This window comes from Scomber japonicus, chromosome 16 (genome assembly GCF_027409825.1).
Source record: "Scomber japonicus isolate fScoJap1 chromosome 16, fScoJap1.pri, whole genome shotgun sequence".
NCBI lineage: Eukaryota > Metazoa > Chordata > Actinopteri > Scombriformes > Scombridae > Scomber > Scomber japonicus.
In genome coordinates, this window is record NC_070593.1 from 6600397 (window position 1) to 6620500 (window position 20104).

At 41.3% G+C, this 20104-nt stretch overlaps 1 protein-coding gene across 1 annotated transcript in view; it reads right to left on the minus strand.

Moving 5' to 3' along the window:
* Positions 1-320: 320 nt before the first annotated feature.
* Positions 321-20104, minus strand: part of rab11fip5a (RAB11 family interacting protein 5a (class I)) — a 34293-nt gene continuing 14509 nt past the window's right edge. Inside the window, exons 2-5 of the mRNA XM_053335110.1 lie at positions 12608-13116; positions 9218-9803; positions 1233-1389; positions 321-578 (exon numbers count right to left, since the gene is read on the minus strand). Of these exons, the coding sequence (XP_053191085.1) occupies positions 321-578; positions 1233-1389; positions 9218-9803; positions 12608-13116 (1510 nt within the window). The remainder of the gene's footprint in view (positions 579-1232; positions 1390-9217; positions 9804-12607; positions 13117-20104) is intronic.

Consider the following 20104-nt stretch of genomic DNA (forward strand, 5'->3'; position numbering starts at 1 on the left):
TCACTCCCCTCTGTGAGCTTAAAACCAAACCGGCTGTGTGACCTGAAAACAACCTGAGGACCCGCTACATTCAGAACAGCCCGAACCGACCCGACCCGAACCCTTCGACAAGGACGTGTTTCAGTACAGTAAAGCATGCCGGCTGGAAAACATCGCCTCGACATCTCTCTCAGTGCCTAAATATTTGTATCAAAAAGGACAGCATAGCAGTGAAAAGACTAAAGAGCTGTTGTGGAGGTTAGAGTGAAAAGATGTGAGGCTGAACTGCAAACCCTCCCCCCCTCCCTCACCCCTTACCCCCGCCCCCCCCTCATCTTTCGTCACTTCAACTTGGAGCGCACTTGCAGGAGAGTGGGTTTCTGCTCCATGATGCGAACCAGCAGCGTGTCAATGTAGTCCTCCAGATCTCGGACCTGCGGCTTCAGCTTCCTCAGCTCCACCTCCCGCTTGGCCAGCAGAGCTTTCTGATGCTTGAACTCCGCCTTCTGCCTCTCCAGCTCCGCCTCACGCTGCACCAGCAGGGCGACCAGTTCGCTGTGGTTGAGGTGGTAGTACGAGCCCGCTCCTTCTGTCAGAGACTGAAGACAAGAGAGCGAGAGGAAGAGATGGACGGGAGGGGAGGAGAATGAAAGCAATGACAAATTATAGGAAGAGTTTGATGTCTTTTAAATCTCACTGGAGTCAACAAACACACAAAGCAGCATCTCATTTATCTTTTATGGCAAATAATGGTTTTAACTATTTTCTTCAGCTGCTGCCAGAGATTCAGGAAAGCTTTTCAGATGCTTGTCATTTATCAAACTCTGAGTATATATCACAAAATAATCATTAAACTGGAAATTATGAGAATAGAGTCATTTAACAAAAGGGAATACATGAATTATTACATTTTCATGAATTTGAAACAGATTTTTGTTTCTATTTATTGTAACTGTAAATCACTCTTTTCATTTACTTGTTATTTGTCTTATTCACCACTTCTGATATTATATTTACCTCACTCTGATAATTAAAATATACATTTCATCAAATTTGGCATAAATATAATTCAATTTGAATCAAAAGTGAAACTGAGACAAGTGAACTTAAACTCTTCCTGCCATTAATAAATGTCACATAAATCTAAAACAAGTTTCTGACCATTAAAAGTACACAAACATACAGTAGTTACTCTTATTTGCCTCTGAAAAGCAGTATTACAGTATTTTGAGGTTATTATTGTTTGAATCTACCTTCTTCCTCTCCGTCTCCTGCTCGCTGAGATGGCTGCTCCTCCCCGGATGGATGGTGGACTTGAGCTTCTCGAGGCCGGTGGCCAGCACTGATCGGCCTTCAGTCCGCTTCTCCTCAGCCAGCATGGCAGTGGTCAGGGGCTTCACTGGGTGGGGGCTGGACGGGACGACAACAACAACAGGTACACACAGAAGGTCAGGTATCCCGCTTCAGGCAACGGCCACACCTCTGTTGCTTTAAGGTTTTTCACCAGGGACTTTGAGGGGAAGTACAGTAAGGGACCAGGTCTGGTTGCCATTCTGGAGGTCTCTCAGATACTCATAGCTCAAAACAGCCAAATACATTTCAGCATTGTATATTTTGGGCATCTCAGTCTGTACTCCTATACTATAGGACTCACTTGAGGAAGAGGATGATTGAATGTGTGCCACTTAGAGCAGTTTAAAACTAGTTTAAGACTAAACATGCTTGTGACTATTGATGATAATTAAGGTTAATTTGAATATGTAAAATATTATATATACTTCTTTTAGTTCTGATCAACATTTAACTTTCTTATGAACATGAATGTGCAATACAAGCATGTTTCATACCTATTTAGTCTCAACCTCAGAACCTCATATGTTATATAGTTATATTCATGTAGATAATAAAAGGATAAGTAGTCCAAAAACTACATTTCTACATTTCTTGAGTGTTTTAATTTTTTCGTGAAAAACTGGATTCTTTCCCTTGTAATGCTTAATAATGCTTTAAATTAAAGTATCTGACACGGTTTTCTTTTTTTTTGTAGTTGTTGTTTTAAATCACTCTCCAAAGTGACCTTGAGTCGTGTCCACACCGAGGCCCAAACCTGTGGTGAGGTCACAAGGAAACATCACTGTGTATAAACATGACACAAAGTAAAAAGCTAAAAATAGAAATCTGGTACTTTAGAGACTAAAGGGAGTTTCTACTCTGAGTCACACAAATCACATCTCTACTTTCCTTTGGAACATTTTGATTTGAAGACAGTGAACGGAAAATAAGTATCAACACATTTGCCTTCATCAGATTAATTGAGGTTTTTTTAACAATGGGTTCAATAGACGCTGTTGCTTGCCATTTATCTTAAAAAATACAAACAACAATAAACCAGCTTTGTTTTGTTTAACTGAATCTTCTGACTAAAACTCTACGAGCAACACAGGAAAGACAGCTTCCTGTGTCAATGACCTACATTCACAAAGAAATATATCAGATCCAATCACTTTCATTGTAACGGTAATGACTTGCAACCTTAATCTTCATCACATTCTGTATGCCTTTTTTTAGCCCAGTTATAGATTTTCTCATCTTTTGAGCACAATAGAGCTCATCCTCTGGACCTCGAGGATGACACCAGACTTGGACTCCAAAGATCAACCTTTTAAAATCCCAGAAAATCATGTTAGACAGTTTGTAAGACTCCCCATTAAAAAGGAAATACTGGTGAAAATTGAAATTAAATTAGCACAAAACTGTAAGACTTAATTGCATGCCTTTGTGCAATCAAACATGTAGAATTGTGTTAAATGTGTTATTACCCCGAGGTGAAAAGGAAATGCTATCAGTGGCACAACAACACCTTTTTTTTGTGCCTTAAATAAAGTCTGTTTTCTGGTTGAGATTTTGGCAAATAAGTGTGTCTGTGTGAGAACACTAGCTGGCCCTGTGGGGACGGGGGATGGCGTGTGTGTGTGTGTGTGTGAGCCCATATGTGTGTCTTACAGGGAGGGTGTGTGTGTGGTAGGAATCAGGGCAAAATAATAACTGCTAATTGGCCTGAGGCTCGGTTTCCCCTCCTGTTACCACAGAGCCAGGACACACACAAGACACCTGCAGTGGAGTCCTGTTAACAACATATGTGTGAGTGTATATATATGTGTGTGTGTGTGTGTGTGTGTTGTGGTTTGGTATATTAACAGCGTGATCAAAAGACAAGGCCACACCACAAAGGAGAAACCTCTTGAGAGTCGGCGGCACAGAAGAAAAGCAGGTGGAAGCAAGATTGGCGGAGGGAGACCGAGGAGACGAGAAGACAAGATAGAAAAATGCTTTTTGCAAGTGGGAAAAAAAAGTGCTTCCTCCACCATTTTCGCACTGAGCATGTGCAACCTCACCTGTTCTGCTGATTGGCTGCCTGCTGCTGCTGCGGCTGCTGCGGCTGCGTCTCCTGAGGCATTGGCTTTGCATTGGCGAGAGCTGGCACGGCGGCTCTCACCATGCTGGGTGGTGACCCTGCCGAGGCATTGGCAAAGGAGGAAAGGGGGCAGAGTGCTAAAGGAGAGCTACTACGATCAGGAGTTAGAAAAGGAGCAAAGGAGGTCAGAGAGAGGAGGTCAGGGCGCAGCCGGGCTAAGGATAAATCCTTTAGTGCGCAGGGATCGCTCCCAAAGGAGGGCAGCAGGAGTTCATCAAAAGGAGTCGTCAGCTTGCCCTCAGACTGGGAGCGGTGTAGTGTAGCACTTTGCGCCTGCGGAGATTTCGAGAACATGTCATCTAAGACAGCAGGCTGGGGTTTTGGATTACAGCTCATGTAAGAGTCTGTTGGTGCTGCAGGGAGTAGTTGTAAACTTAAATCATCCCCTATTGTGAAACTCGGCTCAAGTGTTGTTGTCTTGTCCTCCGCCCCACAGAGGGATTCTTCAAACTGGTCAGTGCGGTTCATTTCTCCATTAGAGGGACCTTTTAGGCCTGAAGTGTCATCGGCAGGGGTCTGAATCTCTCTCGATTCACTGCAGAGAGTCCAGTACGCAGAGTGTAGCGTCTCCTCCGACTCTGAGACGTTGGAGCATTTGGAGGATGGGTCAGACTGGCAGCTTTGGTAATACTGCGAGTCGGTGCTCACGTACAAGCTTTGTAGAAGGCTGCTGGCGTTTTGATCGGACGCTTTTATGTCACGGCCAGGACTGTTCTCGATGTGACTGGTGTCAAGGAAATCATCAAGAAGCCCGAATGGCAAAGGAGAGAGCTGGTTGGCAGCCTGCCCTCCTAAACTAGTGCTCTCGAAGGGTGCGTCTGACAAATGCTGGCTGACATCGGGGGAGGAGGTTATGATGTACAATGATGGATGAGTGGAGCAGAGTTCATCATCTGGAGTGGAAGAAATCTTCTTATCTGTGTCGCTATTAGCAATTACAGAGGGACCATTTAGCTCTTCGGAAAAATCCACTACAGCTTCATCTTTGGCTTTCTCTTCATTTTCATTATCAGACTGTAAAGAGACGTCGGGCTTCGGTAGTAGGTCTGAGTCTGAAGAGAGTTTTGGCAGCAGGTCAGGATACATGACACTGGAAAAGTTTGGTGTCCAAGTATCTCCACTTTCACTTTCTGTCTCCTTTGCTGTGATGACAGGCTGCTGATGTGTAAGGCCTGGTGACTGCGGTGCCAAAGACCCTTCTGAAGTGTTCAAATCTATCTTTTTGTCATCACCCCAGTGCTGAATAACAGTTTGCTCCTCTACATCGACTAAAGACATCTCCTTAGACCTGTCAGCAACGTCATCTTCTGACGACTCTGACTGCTTTAGATTTTTTACCATGGTTGACTCGGGTGATACCTCAAAGCCGGAGAAGTTCTGTGCCTCGGCGTCGTCTGAAGAGGATGCTGAGAACTTCTCTGACGAAGAGAAGCAGGAGAGGAAATCGTCTTCTGCTGAACTGCCGAGACCCGAAGAACCAGGATCTGGAGAGCTGCTGTTGAGTTTTAGAGACGTGGCGTGGAACGGGGATTGATGCGTATTAGTGTCGGTTAAAGCGTTTGTGTTAGTAGTGCTGTTAGCTTCAAAACTTTCAAAGCAAGCATCCAGTTTTGGCGGGTTAGCTGAAGTGTTAAACATTTTATTGTCATCCTCAAAGCTCCCATATTCTGGGATTGTGTCAAGACATTGCAGAAATGTGTCAAAGTGATGCGTGTTAGTGTCGGTCACCACACTAGTAGCTTTATGTGCTTCAAATGAGGATTCTGTGCTGCTACTTAAAGTGATACCTAAATGTCGCTGATGTAGTAAGTCTTTCACATTTGTGATTTGATCAGCATCTGCTATGGGTGGTGAGGTTCCTTTATTATTGCAGTGCTCCAGTGGACAGCCACCGGGAGTGTTTTGCTGTGTTTTGCAATCTGTGGTCAGATCCTCGGGAGACTGCAGCCTGCCAGCTGCAAACGCTTCAAAGGATTCGTCCCACTCTGAATCCGGTTCCAGCTCCCCAGCAGACATAAAAGGGTTGGACAACTTCTTGCTTAAATGTTTCTCTTTTTCCACGGGCGTAGGAGGAAGGGGACGTTTCTCAACTTTGACCATCACGTCACTCTTTGTACCAGAGCCAGTGACGGAGTCCTTTGTAGTTGTGCTGTCGTGGGTCAGGGTGAGGTTAGGCTTATTCGCCTGCGGAAAGAGTACAGCTATGGGGGGCCGGGAGCTGGAGAGATAGGGCAGAGGAGGCAGCGAAGGTTTTAGGGGCTTAGCAGTTAGCATGTCTTCATAGAAAGGGTTGTGCTGGACGAGAGAGAAGAAAGGGTTGCAGGGGGACATGGGAGGTGATGTGGTCTGTGAGTGACAGAAGGGGTTAGAGTGATGCAGAGAGGAAGGATCTACAGGGAGACCCGGGGGGTGGTGACTAGGTGGGAGAGGTGGAGGGTGGGGGTCAGTGCTGGGCTCTAGTTTAGGTGACACCACCAGGCTGTGAAAGGAAGGGCACACAGTCCTCTTGATTAGTGGGTTTGCAGAAGGTTTTTCTGTCCCAAATATTCTCTTAAACCACACCTTAATTATACAGTAAACAGTCCGGCTTGTGTTTCATCTATTTTTATCTTTTATTTTCCTCTATTTTTAAAGTGCAGCCCTCGTTATTATTTGAAACCCTGCTTTGTTGTTTAAAATAGAGCAAAACAGAGCTTGTGTTTACTGTAGCTTCATTGGCCATAAATCACCTCTACACCTGCATATGTTTGTGCCCCTTGGGGGGTAACAAGCTATTAACACAATATCAACATTGTTATAATAACTATGACGCAAATACTTTCCAATTTACACATCTAGCAGACGCAGAGCAACATTAGCATTAATTTACAGTCATGTTTCTGCAGACCTGATGAAATTAAGTTGAATATTCACCTCTTCTTTAAGCTCGGTTTTTGTTCTCCACCGATTCCAGAGGGAAACATCTCCACTATGTTAAACCAGCTAGTGGCTAACTTGGTACTTTAAAGGTTTATCAGATCTTTTGTTTATTTTATGGTAACAGCTGAGAGCGGTGAAACTGAGCTAAAAGCTAAATGAGCTAAAAGACGCTAAGAGTGGCCGATAATACTACCAGCTTCTCCTTTCACATTACGAGTAGCCATTTAATGCATTGTATCCAAATTAAGCACTGATTAATGCCGCTTTAAAGCTTTTATGTATAACATTGCAATATTTTAGATTTTGGCAGGAAGCTATGTTGCTAGCCTGCTGCCACCCACAGATCCAACCTGAGGATGCTGAGATGAACGGACTGAGAACTTTAACCAGGATAGTTTTGGAGGTTTTTTTACAGACTAAAACTTAGTAATTGGGCAAATGTTATAATTAAATTGAAAACGCTACACAAATTGGCTTTATTCTTTAGCAGCTAGCCAAACACTACGCTTTTTCGAAACAATATTAACAGTTGGAATCAATCATGCGTGTTTTTTATATCTTCCAAAACCGGCACCAATTTACATCCAAAGACATGAATTTCTACTTCTACTCGTCTGTGTATTCGTTGGCCCGTGATGTAATATTTTTGCAAAGAAAAGTTGATGCAGCTGGGTGTAGTGATTACTTAGTGCTCCTGGTGCCAACTTGGCATTCTTCCCCAAGGATCTAAGATTATGTGGGTGTGTAGGCTGTGAGAATGTATAGTTACAGAGCTGGCAGAAAAGGACTGAGTGTACTATGGTCCAGAATAGCTGACCTCGCTTCCATCAGCAGGTGCTTAGAAATCCCAATATTCTGCTTTTGCTCAGTGTATGAAAATACTATGATGCTCTGCTTGGTTTTTTGGTCATGGTCAAGTGTTGATAAAAAATAATAATTAAAAGCAACCGTTTAATTTTTTTTTTTGTAAGCCTTAATTAAAGATGAATTTTAAATAAGACTCCAACACAGTGTGCAGGAAGGAGCGATGCACCCAAGTGGTACAAGAGAAAGTACAGTACAGTGCAGCATGTGACACCTCCCCAAATAAATTACCCACTTAAGATTGTGCTTGTGTTAGAAGTGGAAATAAAATTAGATGGGATTTTCTTCCTTCCTTTATCTGCTCTCACACACACACACATACACACATACACCCTACAAATGCATACAAACAAAACCTGTAAGAGACCATGGATTGTTCCAGCTCACATCATCATCATCTTTCCAATGAAAACAACATTATTACTGAACCATATTACAGCGTGCACAAGGCTCCAGCTTGATAGAGCTAATTTCACAGGAGCAGCTCCCCCACCCCCATCTGCAATGCAGATACCTGCTGTAACCAGAGACAGAGACCAGGACGGATGTGTAGAGAGCTGGAAACAACTTCTAGTAGCCATGCTGGCACACAGGAAGTGAAGAGTAGCTACTTACAACTACTCTGGTAACTGTTGATATGTAATGTTGAATGTTTTTCTTAATTATAATGCTCAGATTTCTTTTTTAGTCAGATTTTTTCAAGTTAAGAACAGATACTCTGGACTTTCACTTCAGTTCTTAGTAGCCTGTCAAACTAATCATGACTTAAGGTCCACTTACTAAGTTTTTTTATAGCTTTCAGTTGCATCTCACAGTATCCCTCAGGCGCAATCCTTTCTTCTTCAGTTATGATCTCCTCCTGCATACAACCACCTGTTATCCTGAGCCCATGATAAGCTATCTCCATCCACTGAGGAATACTGTGAGATACGGTTGAATGCTCTGGAAGAAAGCTAGTAAGTGGAAATGAGTTAAGATGAATGAGGGTTAGCTTTGATAATGGCTGTTCCTATAATTAATCTACAAGGATGGACCAAATAAGAGTGAGTTGCAGCAATATAAAGAAACCAATGCAATATACATACTATGTGTTTAACCCTTACATACTGTTCAGGGTCTAATTTGACCTGTTTTTACAGTTGAGAGAGGGGAAAAAACACCTCATAAACTTTTCTTTTAGTCATGAATTTGATGACCCAGATTATACAAAAATGGAAATATTTAACCTTTTGTAGCTGATACACATTTTTCTTGAGTGGTTGACTCACATTTAATCAAAAAAAGATCAAAAAACACAAATTTAATATAATTCATTGAAAGCTTGTGATTGTAAATGTGTTTTTCTCCATCAACAAGAGCGTAAAAAAATTAAAGAATTCACTCTCTCTGCTCTCTGAAAGCTTCGTTATGAGATGCTCAAGTCTGAAATTATGAGATCATTATGAGGGGAGGGTTAGGTATGTAAAGGTTAAAGTTAAGTGTGTTAAATGGTTGTTGAGACTGTTTAATTTTTTTTTATTTGCATGGCTCATTCAAATTCAGCCATGTTACTTTTACTATTAAATGATGAGCATGAAAGTTTTAGAGCACATTTTAACCAATAAGGAATTTTATATTAAAAGTGATAAAACACCTCTGCAGCTACTCTGTAACACACCTCTGTCTTCTGCTCCAACTCTTGCTGCTCAAATATAAAATAACACACATCAGAAACATTCTTTCACGCCCCTATTTATGCCAAATAAACCAAAGTATACGGGTCTAATGCAATTAGAAACCTCAACCTATGACAGATGATGGGGAGAAAACTAAAACAGCCGGCACAAACTCACGAGCATGTCGGCTGCTGTTGACCTTCTTGATTCAATTCATATTCATGCTGCAATGATAATTTATCTTCTGTTTGATGTGATAACAAATGAATCTGTCACTGAGTGTCAGAGAGATTAGTCATCTCTGTGATCACAGTGTGTATCTTACCTAGGTTTGCTGTGTGAGTCCTTTGATCCGAACCATCCCCTGTGTTTCTCCTCAGTGGCAGCGAGGGCCTGTTCAGACTCATCCTTGGACTGACTCGTCCTTTTCCCCGCAGACTCGCTCTTCCCGTGGGAGAACAAGTTCCTCCTCTGCTTTTTCCCCTGACTCTCCGACTCTGCCGTGGAGGAAGAGGAGGAGGGCGGAGCAGTCTGTTCCAAGCACTCCTCTTCGTCACCCACCATGGGGCCACTTTGCTCCAGGGCCGCCGCTATGGCAGCTTTCTCCTCCTCGCCGGGTTTGTCAAAAGACCAGCGGCGCCCGTCTCCGACCGTGCCTTTGGGGAGGTCTGTGGCGGCTCGCGGGCTGAGGTTCTGTAGAGACATGGAGAGAGGCAACGACTTCTGCAACAGTCCCACGCCTAAAGAATCTGCAGGTTTTCCTGAGCCTGGGTCCAGGTGTTGGACTTTGTAAGCATGGCTTCCGTTAACGCACACAGTGGGCTGAGGCACTGCGATGGTGATCTCACCGGTCTCATCACCGAACTCACATCTGAGAGAAGACGACCTGGGTGATGTGTTAGCTGTGTGCTCTGCAAAAAGCCCAGGAAATTAAAAGATTCATTAAAGATTAATTCAAAGAAGGGAGTAGAGAGACAAAAAAGATGGAGAGCGAGGAGAACTGGATGCAAGTTAATTGGGAGATAAAAGCTTGTAATGGTTTTAACTATCACAGTTTTTCACAGCAGGACTGCTCAGTATCGCCTGTAGATGTGGGAGTAAGAATGATTCATTTACCTCTCTGTGTGAATGCTGAGTGTTTTCTAGGATAATGGGAAATGTTGCTCTCTCTTAGGGCGATATGGGCAGAATCAAATATCACAATATTTTTACTGAATACCTCGATATCGATGTTTTGATAATATTATAGGAACGACTATCAGTGCTTTCAGAAAATAGTGGCACAATGAGACTTTTTGATAAATAATCATCAGTAATGTGGATATAATGACTAAGTGGATAAAGGCAGGCATAGATAACAGTCTGTTAAGCTAAAAAAAAATACATTTTTACTGTACTGCAGCCTTTAAAAGCAGAAAAACAACAACACTTATTCCATATCACCATGTTACGATATTCAAAATCTAAGACGATATCTATAAAATATCACAATATCAATATAATATTGATTTATTGCTCAGCCTTAGTTGCCCTAGCCTTTGCTTTCTATGTGCACCTGTCAAAATAGAGCAGCTCCACATGTTGGACTTTCACTTGAAGTTAATTAATTATAGCCCATTATCACCTTTCTCATATCAGGAGTTACACATATTACATGACTTTCTGTTCAAATTTAAGATTTCAGCTCATTATGGAAACACTGGTGACAATATGGACAAAATTAATATTGTGATTAGTATTACAGTATATTTTCTGTATCAATATAAACACAATATTTACTTTTGACTTATCACTAAGCCCATTGTGGTGTTAGGGCTTTCCTTCAACCCCAGTATTAAGTTTTGAAAACATTTGCAGGGTGATGATGTTCCCCTTTCTAATGAATGCTAAATGTCCCTTATTTTATTTTTGTCTAGCTCAATAATGGAGAGTTTCTGTCGGCCAGTAGAAAAGTGAAGTGTTCATGCGCCCTCGTCACCATGCATCCGCCTCCTATTTTAAGCCTTTAGGTGTGAAATAACTTTTTTTTTCTTGTAAAGTGTTCAACTGTTGCACAAACTGCTGTGCAAATGCATTCCTAAGCTTTTTTGGGTTATCTTCAAAGAAACAAACAAACACAGTGGGTTGAAAACACACACCTCATTAAGTTTCACACAGGCAGAGATAATTAACCCTCACATACTGCTCTGGGTCAAATTTGACCCATTTTGAAAGCAGTAAATACACTCTTTAAAACATGGCTTCTTTTTAAAACATTTGAGTACAGCTGATAAATATTATTTTTTAGAGTTTTTGACCCATAACTATTCAAAACTTCTTCCAAAATAGTGTTGCATTCTTCACATTTAATATCATTTATGTTTTTTCTCTGTGTAAAAACTGAATAATAAACTCTCTAAGCTCCCCGAAAGCTTCATTAAGGATTAATCTTGCTTATTATCTGTGACCGATGACATGAATGATCTGTTGTGCAGGAGTTTGGTAGAGACTAATTATAAAGGGGATACTGTGAAGAGTGTGAATATGAACAGTATGTGAAGGTTAAAAGGAATATGGAGGAGGATTTGAAGTACATTCCAGTTTTATACTCTTCACTCCTGCAGCACACACCAGATAGGTTTCAGTTTTACAGACATCCATCCTTTTAGTAGCTGTATGTATGTTCCTTTTTGAGTTACTAACATTTAACTACTTCTGCAGTTCTCATGTAGTCTGAGTGAGCTGCAGACGGGTGTGAAATAGTTTTAAGGAAGTTTTTTTTTCAGAAATATTTTTTACACATTTTACATTAATTAATGTGTGTTTGAGGCTTGATAATGATCTGACACTGCAACAGAAATATAAAGAGGTAGTAGGGTAGATGTGTAGTAGGGTAGTAGTTGTGTTGTTTGGGAACCTGAAGCTGCTCATACTCTCTGAACAAGAGGATGAATTGATGACTGAATAGAAATCCTACCAGTGGACTAAATGTGAGGTCTGAGTATTCAAAAAAAAAAACAGAGAGGACTTCACATCTTCACATCCCTGATCACATCCCGTCTGGACTACTGTAACTCTCTCTTGTTTGGTCTTCCGTGGAAATCTCTCCACAAACTCCAACTAGTAGAGAACGCAGCCGCTCGTATCATAACCAGAACTCCCTCTATTGAACACATCACTCCTGCTCTGCAGCAACTTCACTGGCTCCCGATCAAATCCCGCATTGACTTTCAGATTCTACTCCTCACGTTCAAGATCCTTCACAACCTGGCACCATCATATCTCTCTGAACTTATTCACATCTACACGCCTTCTCCAACTCTCCGATCCTCCTCTGCCAACCAGCTCTTCGCCCCATCTGCCAACTTAAAACCACCACCATGGGGTCAAGAGCTTTCAGCCGATCTGACCCCCCACCTTTAGAGCTCTCTTCCACCAGACATTCGCACTTCCGACTCTGTCTCCACCTTTAAATCCCGCCACTCTGTCTCTCACTAACTATGCAATCTTCATTCTTGTTTATTTATTGGTGTAATGCACTTTGTAGTCACATTCATATTTATTCTTTATCTTTGCACTAAATGTCACCTGATTTATATTGTTTGATGTACTGTTGTTGTGTTATATGTGCCTTGTAAGGTGGCCTTGAGTGCTTTGAAAGGCGCCTTTAAATAAAATGCATTATCATTATTATTATCTTCTTTAATAAGTGATAACATGACCCGTCTATTCTCACCTGGACTGTTATCTGCTGTCAGGTTACTGCTGTTACTGGGCGAGTTGGAGAGGTCCGAGACCACCACGCTGATTCCAGCTGTGGGGCTGAGACTCCCTCCCCGAGACGACTCGCTGCTCTCTGAACCTAGTGATGTGCTGGAGCGAGTGTCCGACGACTTCCTCAGCTTCCCTCTCAGGAAAAAGTTCCTCATCTTGCTCCGACGGGCCTCGCCCCCCTCATCGTCCTCGTAATCCTCCTCCCCTCCTCCGTCGCTGGGCAACCGCTGGCGCATGCGGTACACGGACCCGTAGCCGCTCGGTAGGATGGCCGACGAGGAGTCCTCTTCGCTGGCTCTCCTCTTCCCCTTTATGCGCTCTTTCAGCTTGCGGAACGTGGATCCCGTCTTGTCCTTCATGACCAGGTCGTACATGCTCGCTGTCAGGTTGTTTCTGGTGAACTGGACGGTGACTTGAATGTCTCCTCGCTCCTTCTCCTTCTTCCCCGTCTTGGAGTTGAGTCTGTACCACCTGGAACAGAGAGCCATAGTTAATCAATCAATATGAAAATAAATTAATCTGCAACAACTCTGGTCATTTTTCAAGTAGTTTACAAAAATTGAACTGTATTTTCAATCAGAGTAAATTTAATATTTATGGGTTCTGTATTGTTGGTTGGATAAAACAAGCAGCTTTAATCCACCACCTTAGGCTTTGTGATCATTTTATAGCATAAATGATTCATCACTACTCAATCCTCATTGTTTGGTCTGCTGTTAAACACATGAACACCCGTTTGGATCATTTTAAAACATGTTTGACTCTTAGGACAACAGGTGGGACGTCTTTAGGGCTTTAACTAATGATTATTTTCATGATTGATTAATCTGCCCATTATTTTCTTAATTGATTGATTGTTTGGTTTGTGAAATGCTGAGCCTCTTTTAAATTAATGTATTATTACTATGAATGAGTCCAAATCTGACCTCACACAGAGTAAGTGTGTGAGTGTGTGTGTGTGTGTGTGTGTGTGTGTATGTGTGTGTGTGTATGTGTGTGTGTGTATATGTGTATGTGTGTGTGTATGTGTGTGTGTCACTGTTTGCATTAGGGGGTGTCTGTATGTTACTGCTGTGTGTGTGTGTGTGTGTGTGTGTGTGTGTGTGTGTGTGTGTGTGTGTGTGTGTGCATGCATTACTTTGTGTGTTACTGTGTGCATGTGTGTGTGTGTTACTGTGTGCATGTGTGTGCATGAGTTAGTGCGTTACTGTGTGCATTAGGGGGTGTCTGTGTCCTACTAATACCACCAAGTTGTGTGTGTGTGTGTGTGTGTGTGTGTGTGTGTGTGTGTGTGTGCACGTGTGTCTGTGTCCTACTACTAATACCACCAAGCTGTGTGTATGGCCAGATATCCCACAATACCTTGGGGAGGCCTCTTGTTTTTGACGTCAGACCCGCTAAGCAAGAACAATGAAGTAGGACAATGATCATTTATGATTTCACAGTGAACGTCCTAAATAATAACAACGGATTCAAACTGAAAAACAATAATCGGCCCAACTGTAAATTCCTTTACTGTACTGGCAGGAGCAGTTCTTCGAAACGCTACGAACCAGTGGGTGGAACAGCTCCAACACGTTGACCTCAAAATGACTCATGGGAAAGTCTCATCTGGTCTGCTGTGACTGTGTGTTTTTTTTTTGTTTTTTTAAAAATGGTACAACTGAAAAAAATCCCCCCTTTAAACACGTGTTTGTGATACTTGGTGCTGCCAACGCAAAGTTATCAGCGCAGGGAGGACCTGAAACTGAGATCGACTTTTTATTTTCTGACTTCCTGTGCCGTGAAGCCATTTTTACCTCACACCTCGACCACACTGCCTCTCTCTCTATTGTTTAGCTAGACGTATTATGGGTAACACATACCTGCATGAATATCACAATTCTCATAAGAGTATCATTATTCATATGAAGTAGCGTTACCAAGGAAATATGATGTCATTCTAAGAAAAACTATTAAATGGATAAAAACACAAAATTCGGAATAAGCCGTGCATAATGTTAAAATTCACACGTTTAACATTGTTGAAGATAAGCATTTAAACTGTCAAATTGAATATTAGATATGTGCAGTTACATTATGACTGTTATTTGATAAGAGATCTCCAACTGTACTGAAATCAGTCTGATTGCACAAATGCACAAATAAACAGGATGTCAGAGAGGTTGAAGGCTAGAGGTGAAGCGGCCTGAATGCAGCTTAATAAGCAACTACGAGATCATGCACTGCTGAATCAACAAGAAAAAAAACTAAATGTCATACTGTGGAACGAAAAGAAGAAAAAAATTGAGAACAGAGATTTAGACATTTACAAAAAAAAAAAAAAGAGAGACAGACATGAAAGCACCGACATGAAAGAGAACAAAAACGGTAGCAAACCCTCTGATGTACGTCGGATATGTGAAACGAATCTCCCACATCAGCTGCACTGTTATCTTAGAAACCAGAAAGCTTTTTTTTTTTATGATTTCCCCCCACAGGAGTGTTTCCCTTTTTCAGTAAACCTACAGTATGACTGTGCAGAAGCTCAAGTTGGAAATGAACACAGATCACAAGCTATAAAAAAAACACACAGCTCAAACTGGCTGCAGCTGGAATGTTAATTTAATTGACCAGTTAAACTTGTCTGCTGATTTCTCTGCAGCTCACAATGTAATTTTGAATGATGCATGAATTTATATTGTGCATAAACGTTACCCTTTTCTGTTTATCATACTAAAATATTAAAAGTTATCCCTTTATTCTGCACAGTGTGTGAGACCTCTGAGAACAATATTTGGACGATGATGGGAAACTAAAACTCTAAAAAGGAAACCCAAATAATTGCACTTAGAAATTCTAATGTTTGTAGGACTGGGTATTATTTAAAAGCTTAGGATACCTTTACCATCCAAGTACTCTTAAAGTGATACCGTATCCAGGGTAACAGGCATATTTGGATAATTATGGGAAACTAAAACTCTCCAAAAGAAACCTAAATAATTGCACTTCTACATTCTTGGTTTGTAGCTTCATAAGGCAAAAATGACCCTCCCTCCCTTCCTCCCTCCCTTTCTCCCTCCTTTCTTCACCAGCTATTAAATGTTGCATGAACTTATCCCACTTTCACATCATAAAGCAGCTGAGTGGGACTAAACAATCATGTTGGCCTTTCAGTTGTAATTCAGAGGGTGAAATATCAGGAATCTAGTAGGAATCATGGATGTGTTAAGAGAACAGGAATAGCTCTGGGCTTTGAAGCTAATTTGATATAGTGGCTAAACCGTGTAGCTGCAAACTGACTTTTTTTCCCCATAGACTTACAGTGTGAAAGAGATTAGCGGGCATCAAAACCCCCACTAAACAACTCAATCCAATCATATTTTGAAATACTAGAAGAGTGACACGACTTAATTGTTTTATCTCCATTTAAGTATGCAGCCGGCAAAGCATGCATAGTATGTTTTTATCCTGCTGTTTCTTTACAGCTGGAAGTGGCTTTTTTGGCTTCATGCATCACTGAGCAACTTTCACAGGAATGAGCAGAACCCCGCCTCCGACACTGTATCCAGCTCTCTCTATACATCCATGAAGGTTTCCCACTTGGAGACAAAATATCTGCAGAACCAACAAACCTGTGGCAAATCCAACTACCTAAAGTGATACAGATACCAACTGAGTACTTGATTTGATATCCATTACACATTTAGTGCACTTGCTTTTATCCAGTCTAACAGGCCTGTAGTGTAGACACACTTTTTGAGCCTTTCAGTTACATCTTGGCTGCTGAACTGCTAAGCACGCTAACTCAGCCTTCAAATTCAACACCACTTCACCACCACAGACCGGTTTGTAGCTGCTGTGGCAGTGGACCAATCACATGTTGCATTAAATCGAAGAACGCTTGTGTTGATTGGCTGTTAGTAGTCTGTATAAAATGTCATGTTTTATAGCTCTGGGTGCAAAAAGGATTGATTGCAGGTATCGTTTGACTGGAGACGTTTTGATACTACTTGGTATCGATACCCAGGACTACTGAATTGACTTCTGACTCTGTCTCCACCTTTAAATCCTTTAAAACCTGAAAATGTACTTATTCCGATTAGCTTACTCTGTCTCACACTGACTGTTTACACATCATATTTATTTATTCATTTATCTTTGTAAAATTATATTAACTTACACGTCAATGTTTGCTGATTTATTATGTTTGACAATTGTACTGTTGTTGTTTTATGTGTCTTGTAAGGTGTCATTGAGTGCTTTGAAAGGCACCTGTAAATAAATGCCTTATCATCATCATCATCATCATCTACAAACAAGACCTATTTTAGTGTATTTTTATAATGAGCATTGATAAGATTGTGTATTCAGAGACCTACACTGGCTTTTCATGAGAAAGCATTAAATGTGGGACAACAGTATTGTATTTAAAGCTGTAAACTTGGGATTCAAACACACAATTGAGTTCTGTGTGAACTTATTTCACCCACAAACAAACCCCGGTATACCTCGCACCTTTGATTCAATTCTTGCTCCTACCTCTTTGATTACAGAGGAAAAGAGGCATCCTGCCACCGACCTCAACCTCGGCCCTGAAAAACACGGGAACACCCAAGAAGAATGCCAGTGAAAACAATTAGCTAACGAACTCGCTCAGAACGACTCTGATAATCACAGAGCGAGTAGCAGGTGGAGCCCAGAGGACAGAGACAGGAATGCTGATGCTTTTTATAGCTCTATAGAGAAGCAACAAACATTACATCAGTGGAAAATGTGCCACACAAACAGGCATGAAATATGTCTGCTATTGTTGTCATAGACACGCAAAATCTGGCACTGGAGAGAGTGACAGAGGCATTTAATATGTGGTATGACATGTTTTGTGCTTGCATCAAAAGTCAGGTGTAAAACTTGACAAAGGCTGGATTATTGTAATCCAGTAAAGTATTTGCATTGGGGTGTTTGGGGTAGACACGCACATGCAGAGACAGACAAAGTAGGTGCTGGACAACATAACAAATGTGTAAAAGACAAAAAAAAAAGTCAGCACACTGCAGCCTAACCCAATACAGGCAGATTTAATAGGATACGACCAGTGACGTTTTGAGGTCAAGGCTCTTCTTCAGACTAAAAATCAACCAGATAGTCGCCATCTAAAATTCACAAAAGGCCCGGGTCACCTGACTGTCACATGATGTGCCAATACCACTCAACACTGCACATATAGATGCATATACATATAAACATACAGTACTGTGCACTATCCATTTTTTTTTCTTTGGTCTCTTTATTAAGATACAAACAGAAAAAATAGGAAATATGTACACAAAATTTAACATTAATTATTAATTAGGGTTTAAGAGAGTCGGGTTCCTGCTATTACTCAGGTGTAAGGGGAGGTCACACTAAATACTTGCACTTACACTTTAGCCTATAGAAGCTGTTTTTAATACTGCATTAATACACATTTCCTGTATTTTCTGGTTGTAATAGACTGAGAAATCATTATATATGGTCATTATAGCATTGCTAAAACAACTAATCTAATAAGTGTATAATGGTTTGCACAGTACTGTATATATATAAATGAATAAATAAAAAAAATGATAGTACTGTTTTATAAACCTTATGTGATAAACAAAAATAGAAATATTTGGAAAATGTACAAATAGTTGTAAATAATGTAAATACACATATGTACAAAAGATATAGAGCACAATAGCAACGCATGGGTCCATATAGCCGTCATAATATCAATATAGCTAGATTCTATATATTCTAAACCAGATATCCCTCATTTAAATGTTTCTGTCTAGGTTTGTTTAGGAGTGCTTCTACGTCAAATACCTGTTAGGTGTGGACTCGAGTTTCACATCGCTCCAACAATAGTATCAGACCTCCTCCTGACACGACAGGCAACTCCCTGTAGCCAAGGTGGGGTTCACATTCCTAACACAGCACCAGGCAGGGAGCTATGTGAGGCTTTTTTTTTCTTTCTTTGCAAAGCTCCAGCTACTACTACTGTCATCATGCAGTCAACCATCCAGGGATTGCAATTAAGGGCAGTGTTCTCAAAGGATCACTCAACCATTTCTGTTCTTAGCTGCAACTACTTTTTTATTTTCTAAAAAGAAGAAGAAGAAGAAGAAGAAGAAGAACACAAAACAAAAATAAAAACTGCAAATGTGTGACTTGTTTGCATTTGGAGCTATTCTCGTGTTTTTAGAAGACGATGCAAAAGAGCTTCAGGCCTATTTAAGTAGTATGTGCACCTGGGGGCTTGTTGTGGGTCATGTGACGCATGAACAACGCTGACAAAAACAAATGTGAACATACAGTAGGTTTTAAAAAAAAAATGAAATGAGGCCTAAATACAGAAACTGCAGCACAGACAGAAGCAGCAGCCTACATCTTGAAGCCTACGTACTCTAGCAGAGCAGAGAGTCTGTTACCGAAGAGGACCCTGTGTCCCAAAAGCATCGTCCCACACAGAAACCTGTACAGCTTAACAAGGTTCAGACTGTGAAGTATTTCTGGCCTTTATAGACATCCACTGGATCGCTTATGAACATCTCCAAACCACAACAATCCTCTTCATAAAAAAATGTTCTGCCCATTTTTTTTTTTTTTTTTTGGATTTGCCACGGAGTCGAAGAATTCATCTTTTCATAAACAAACTCATTCCTGAGCTGCAGAGCGTAACGAACAATATCTGCTTCCCCAATCTTGCAAAAACAGGAAATCACAACACTCCACCCCATCCCAGCATGACACCATGTCCTCAAACCCCCCCCCCTCCCCACCACCACCACCACCTCCTCTCCTCCTCCACCCTCTCCAATCCACCGAGGAGTAGACAGGAACATTTACTCTTCCAAAAAAGTCTTATTCTAGGTTTCCGCTTACAAAAGAATTTCATCTTCTTCTGTGGGACGAGTCGATCCCCTCAGAAACCTCCCCCTTCAAGGCAGGACAGGGCTGAAATTACACAAGACAAGTAGGCTATCAACCTATTTTATCCAGCGCCGGTCTCTGCGGGGGATCCGTGAGCCTGTGTTGGTATCAGTGCCAGACAGAAGAGACTCTCCGAAACAAAAAACTGGTGCCAAGGGCGAGGGATTTGTGTCAGCTGTGGAATTTAGTTTAGTCCACTTGACTCACCAGACATGATGGTATTTAAGGGTTTTTCTTTTTCTTCATTGCTTTCCAGATATATTTCAGTTTTTTTTTTTTCCACCCCAAGAGGATTTAGAGGGGTTTTCCAGCAGCTCAAAGTAAACTGGACATGAGAGTGCAACTTAAAGCTGCTGTAATAAATACTGACTAAAAAAATCTGCCACGGTTGTAAAAAATAACCTTTTCTCAGCAAAATGCATTGAAATCACCAAAAGCTGTGATTTTTCAAAGAGTAGTGAGATTGGAAAGGAATGACGAACCCAAAGAGAATTATCACCCAACTTTGAGGGATGCTGTTTTA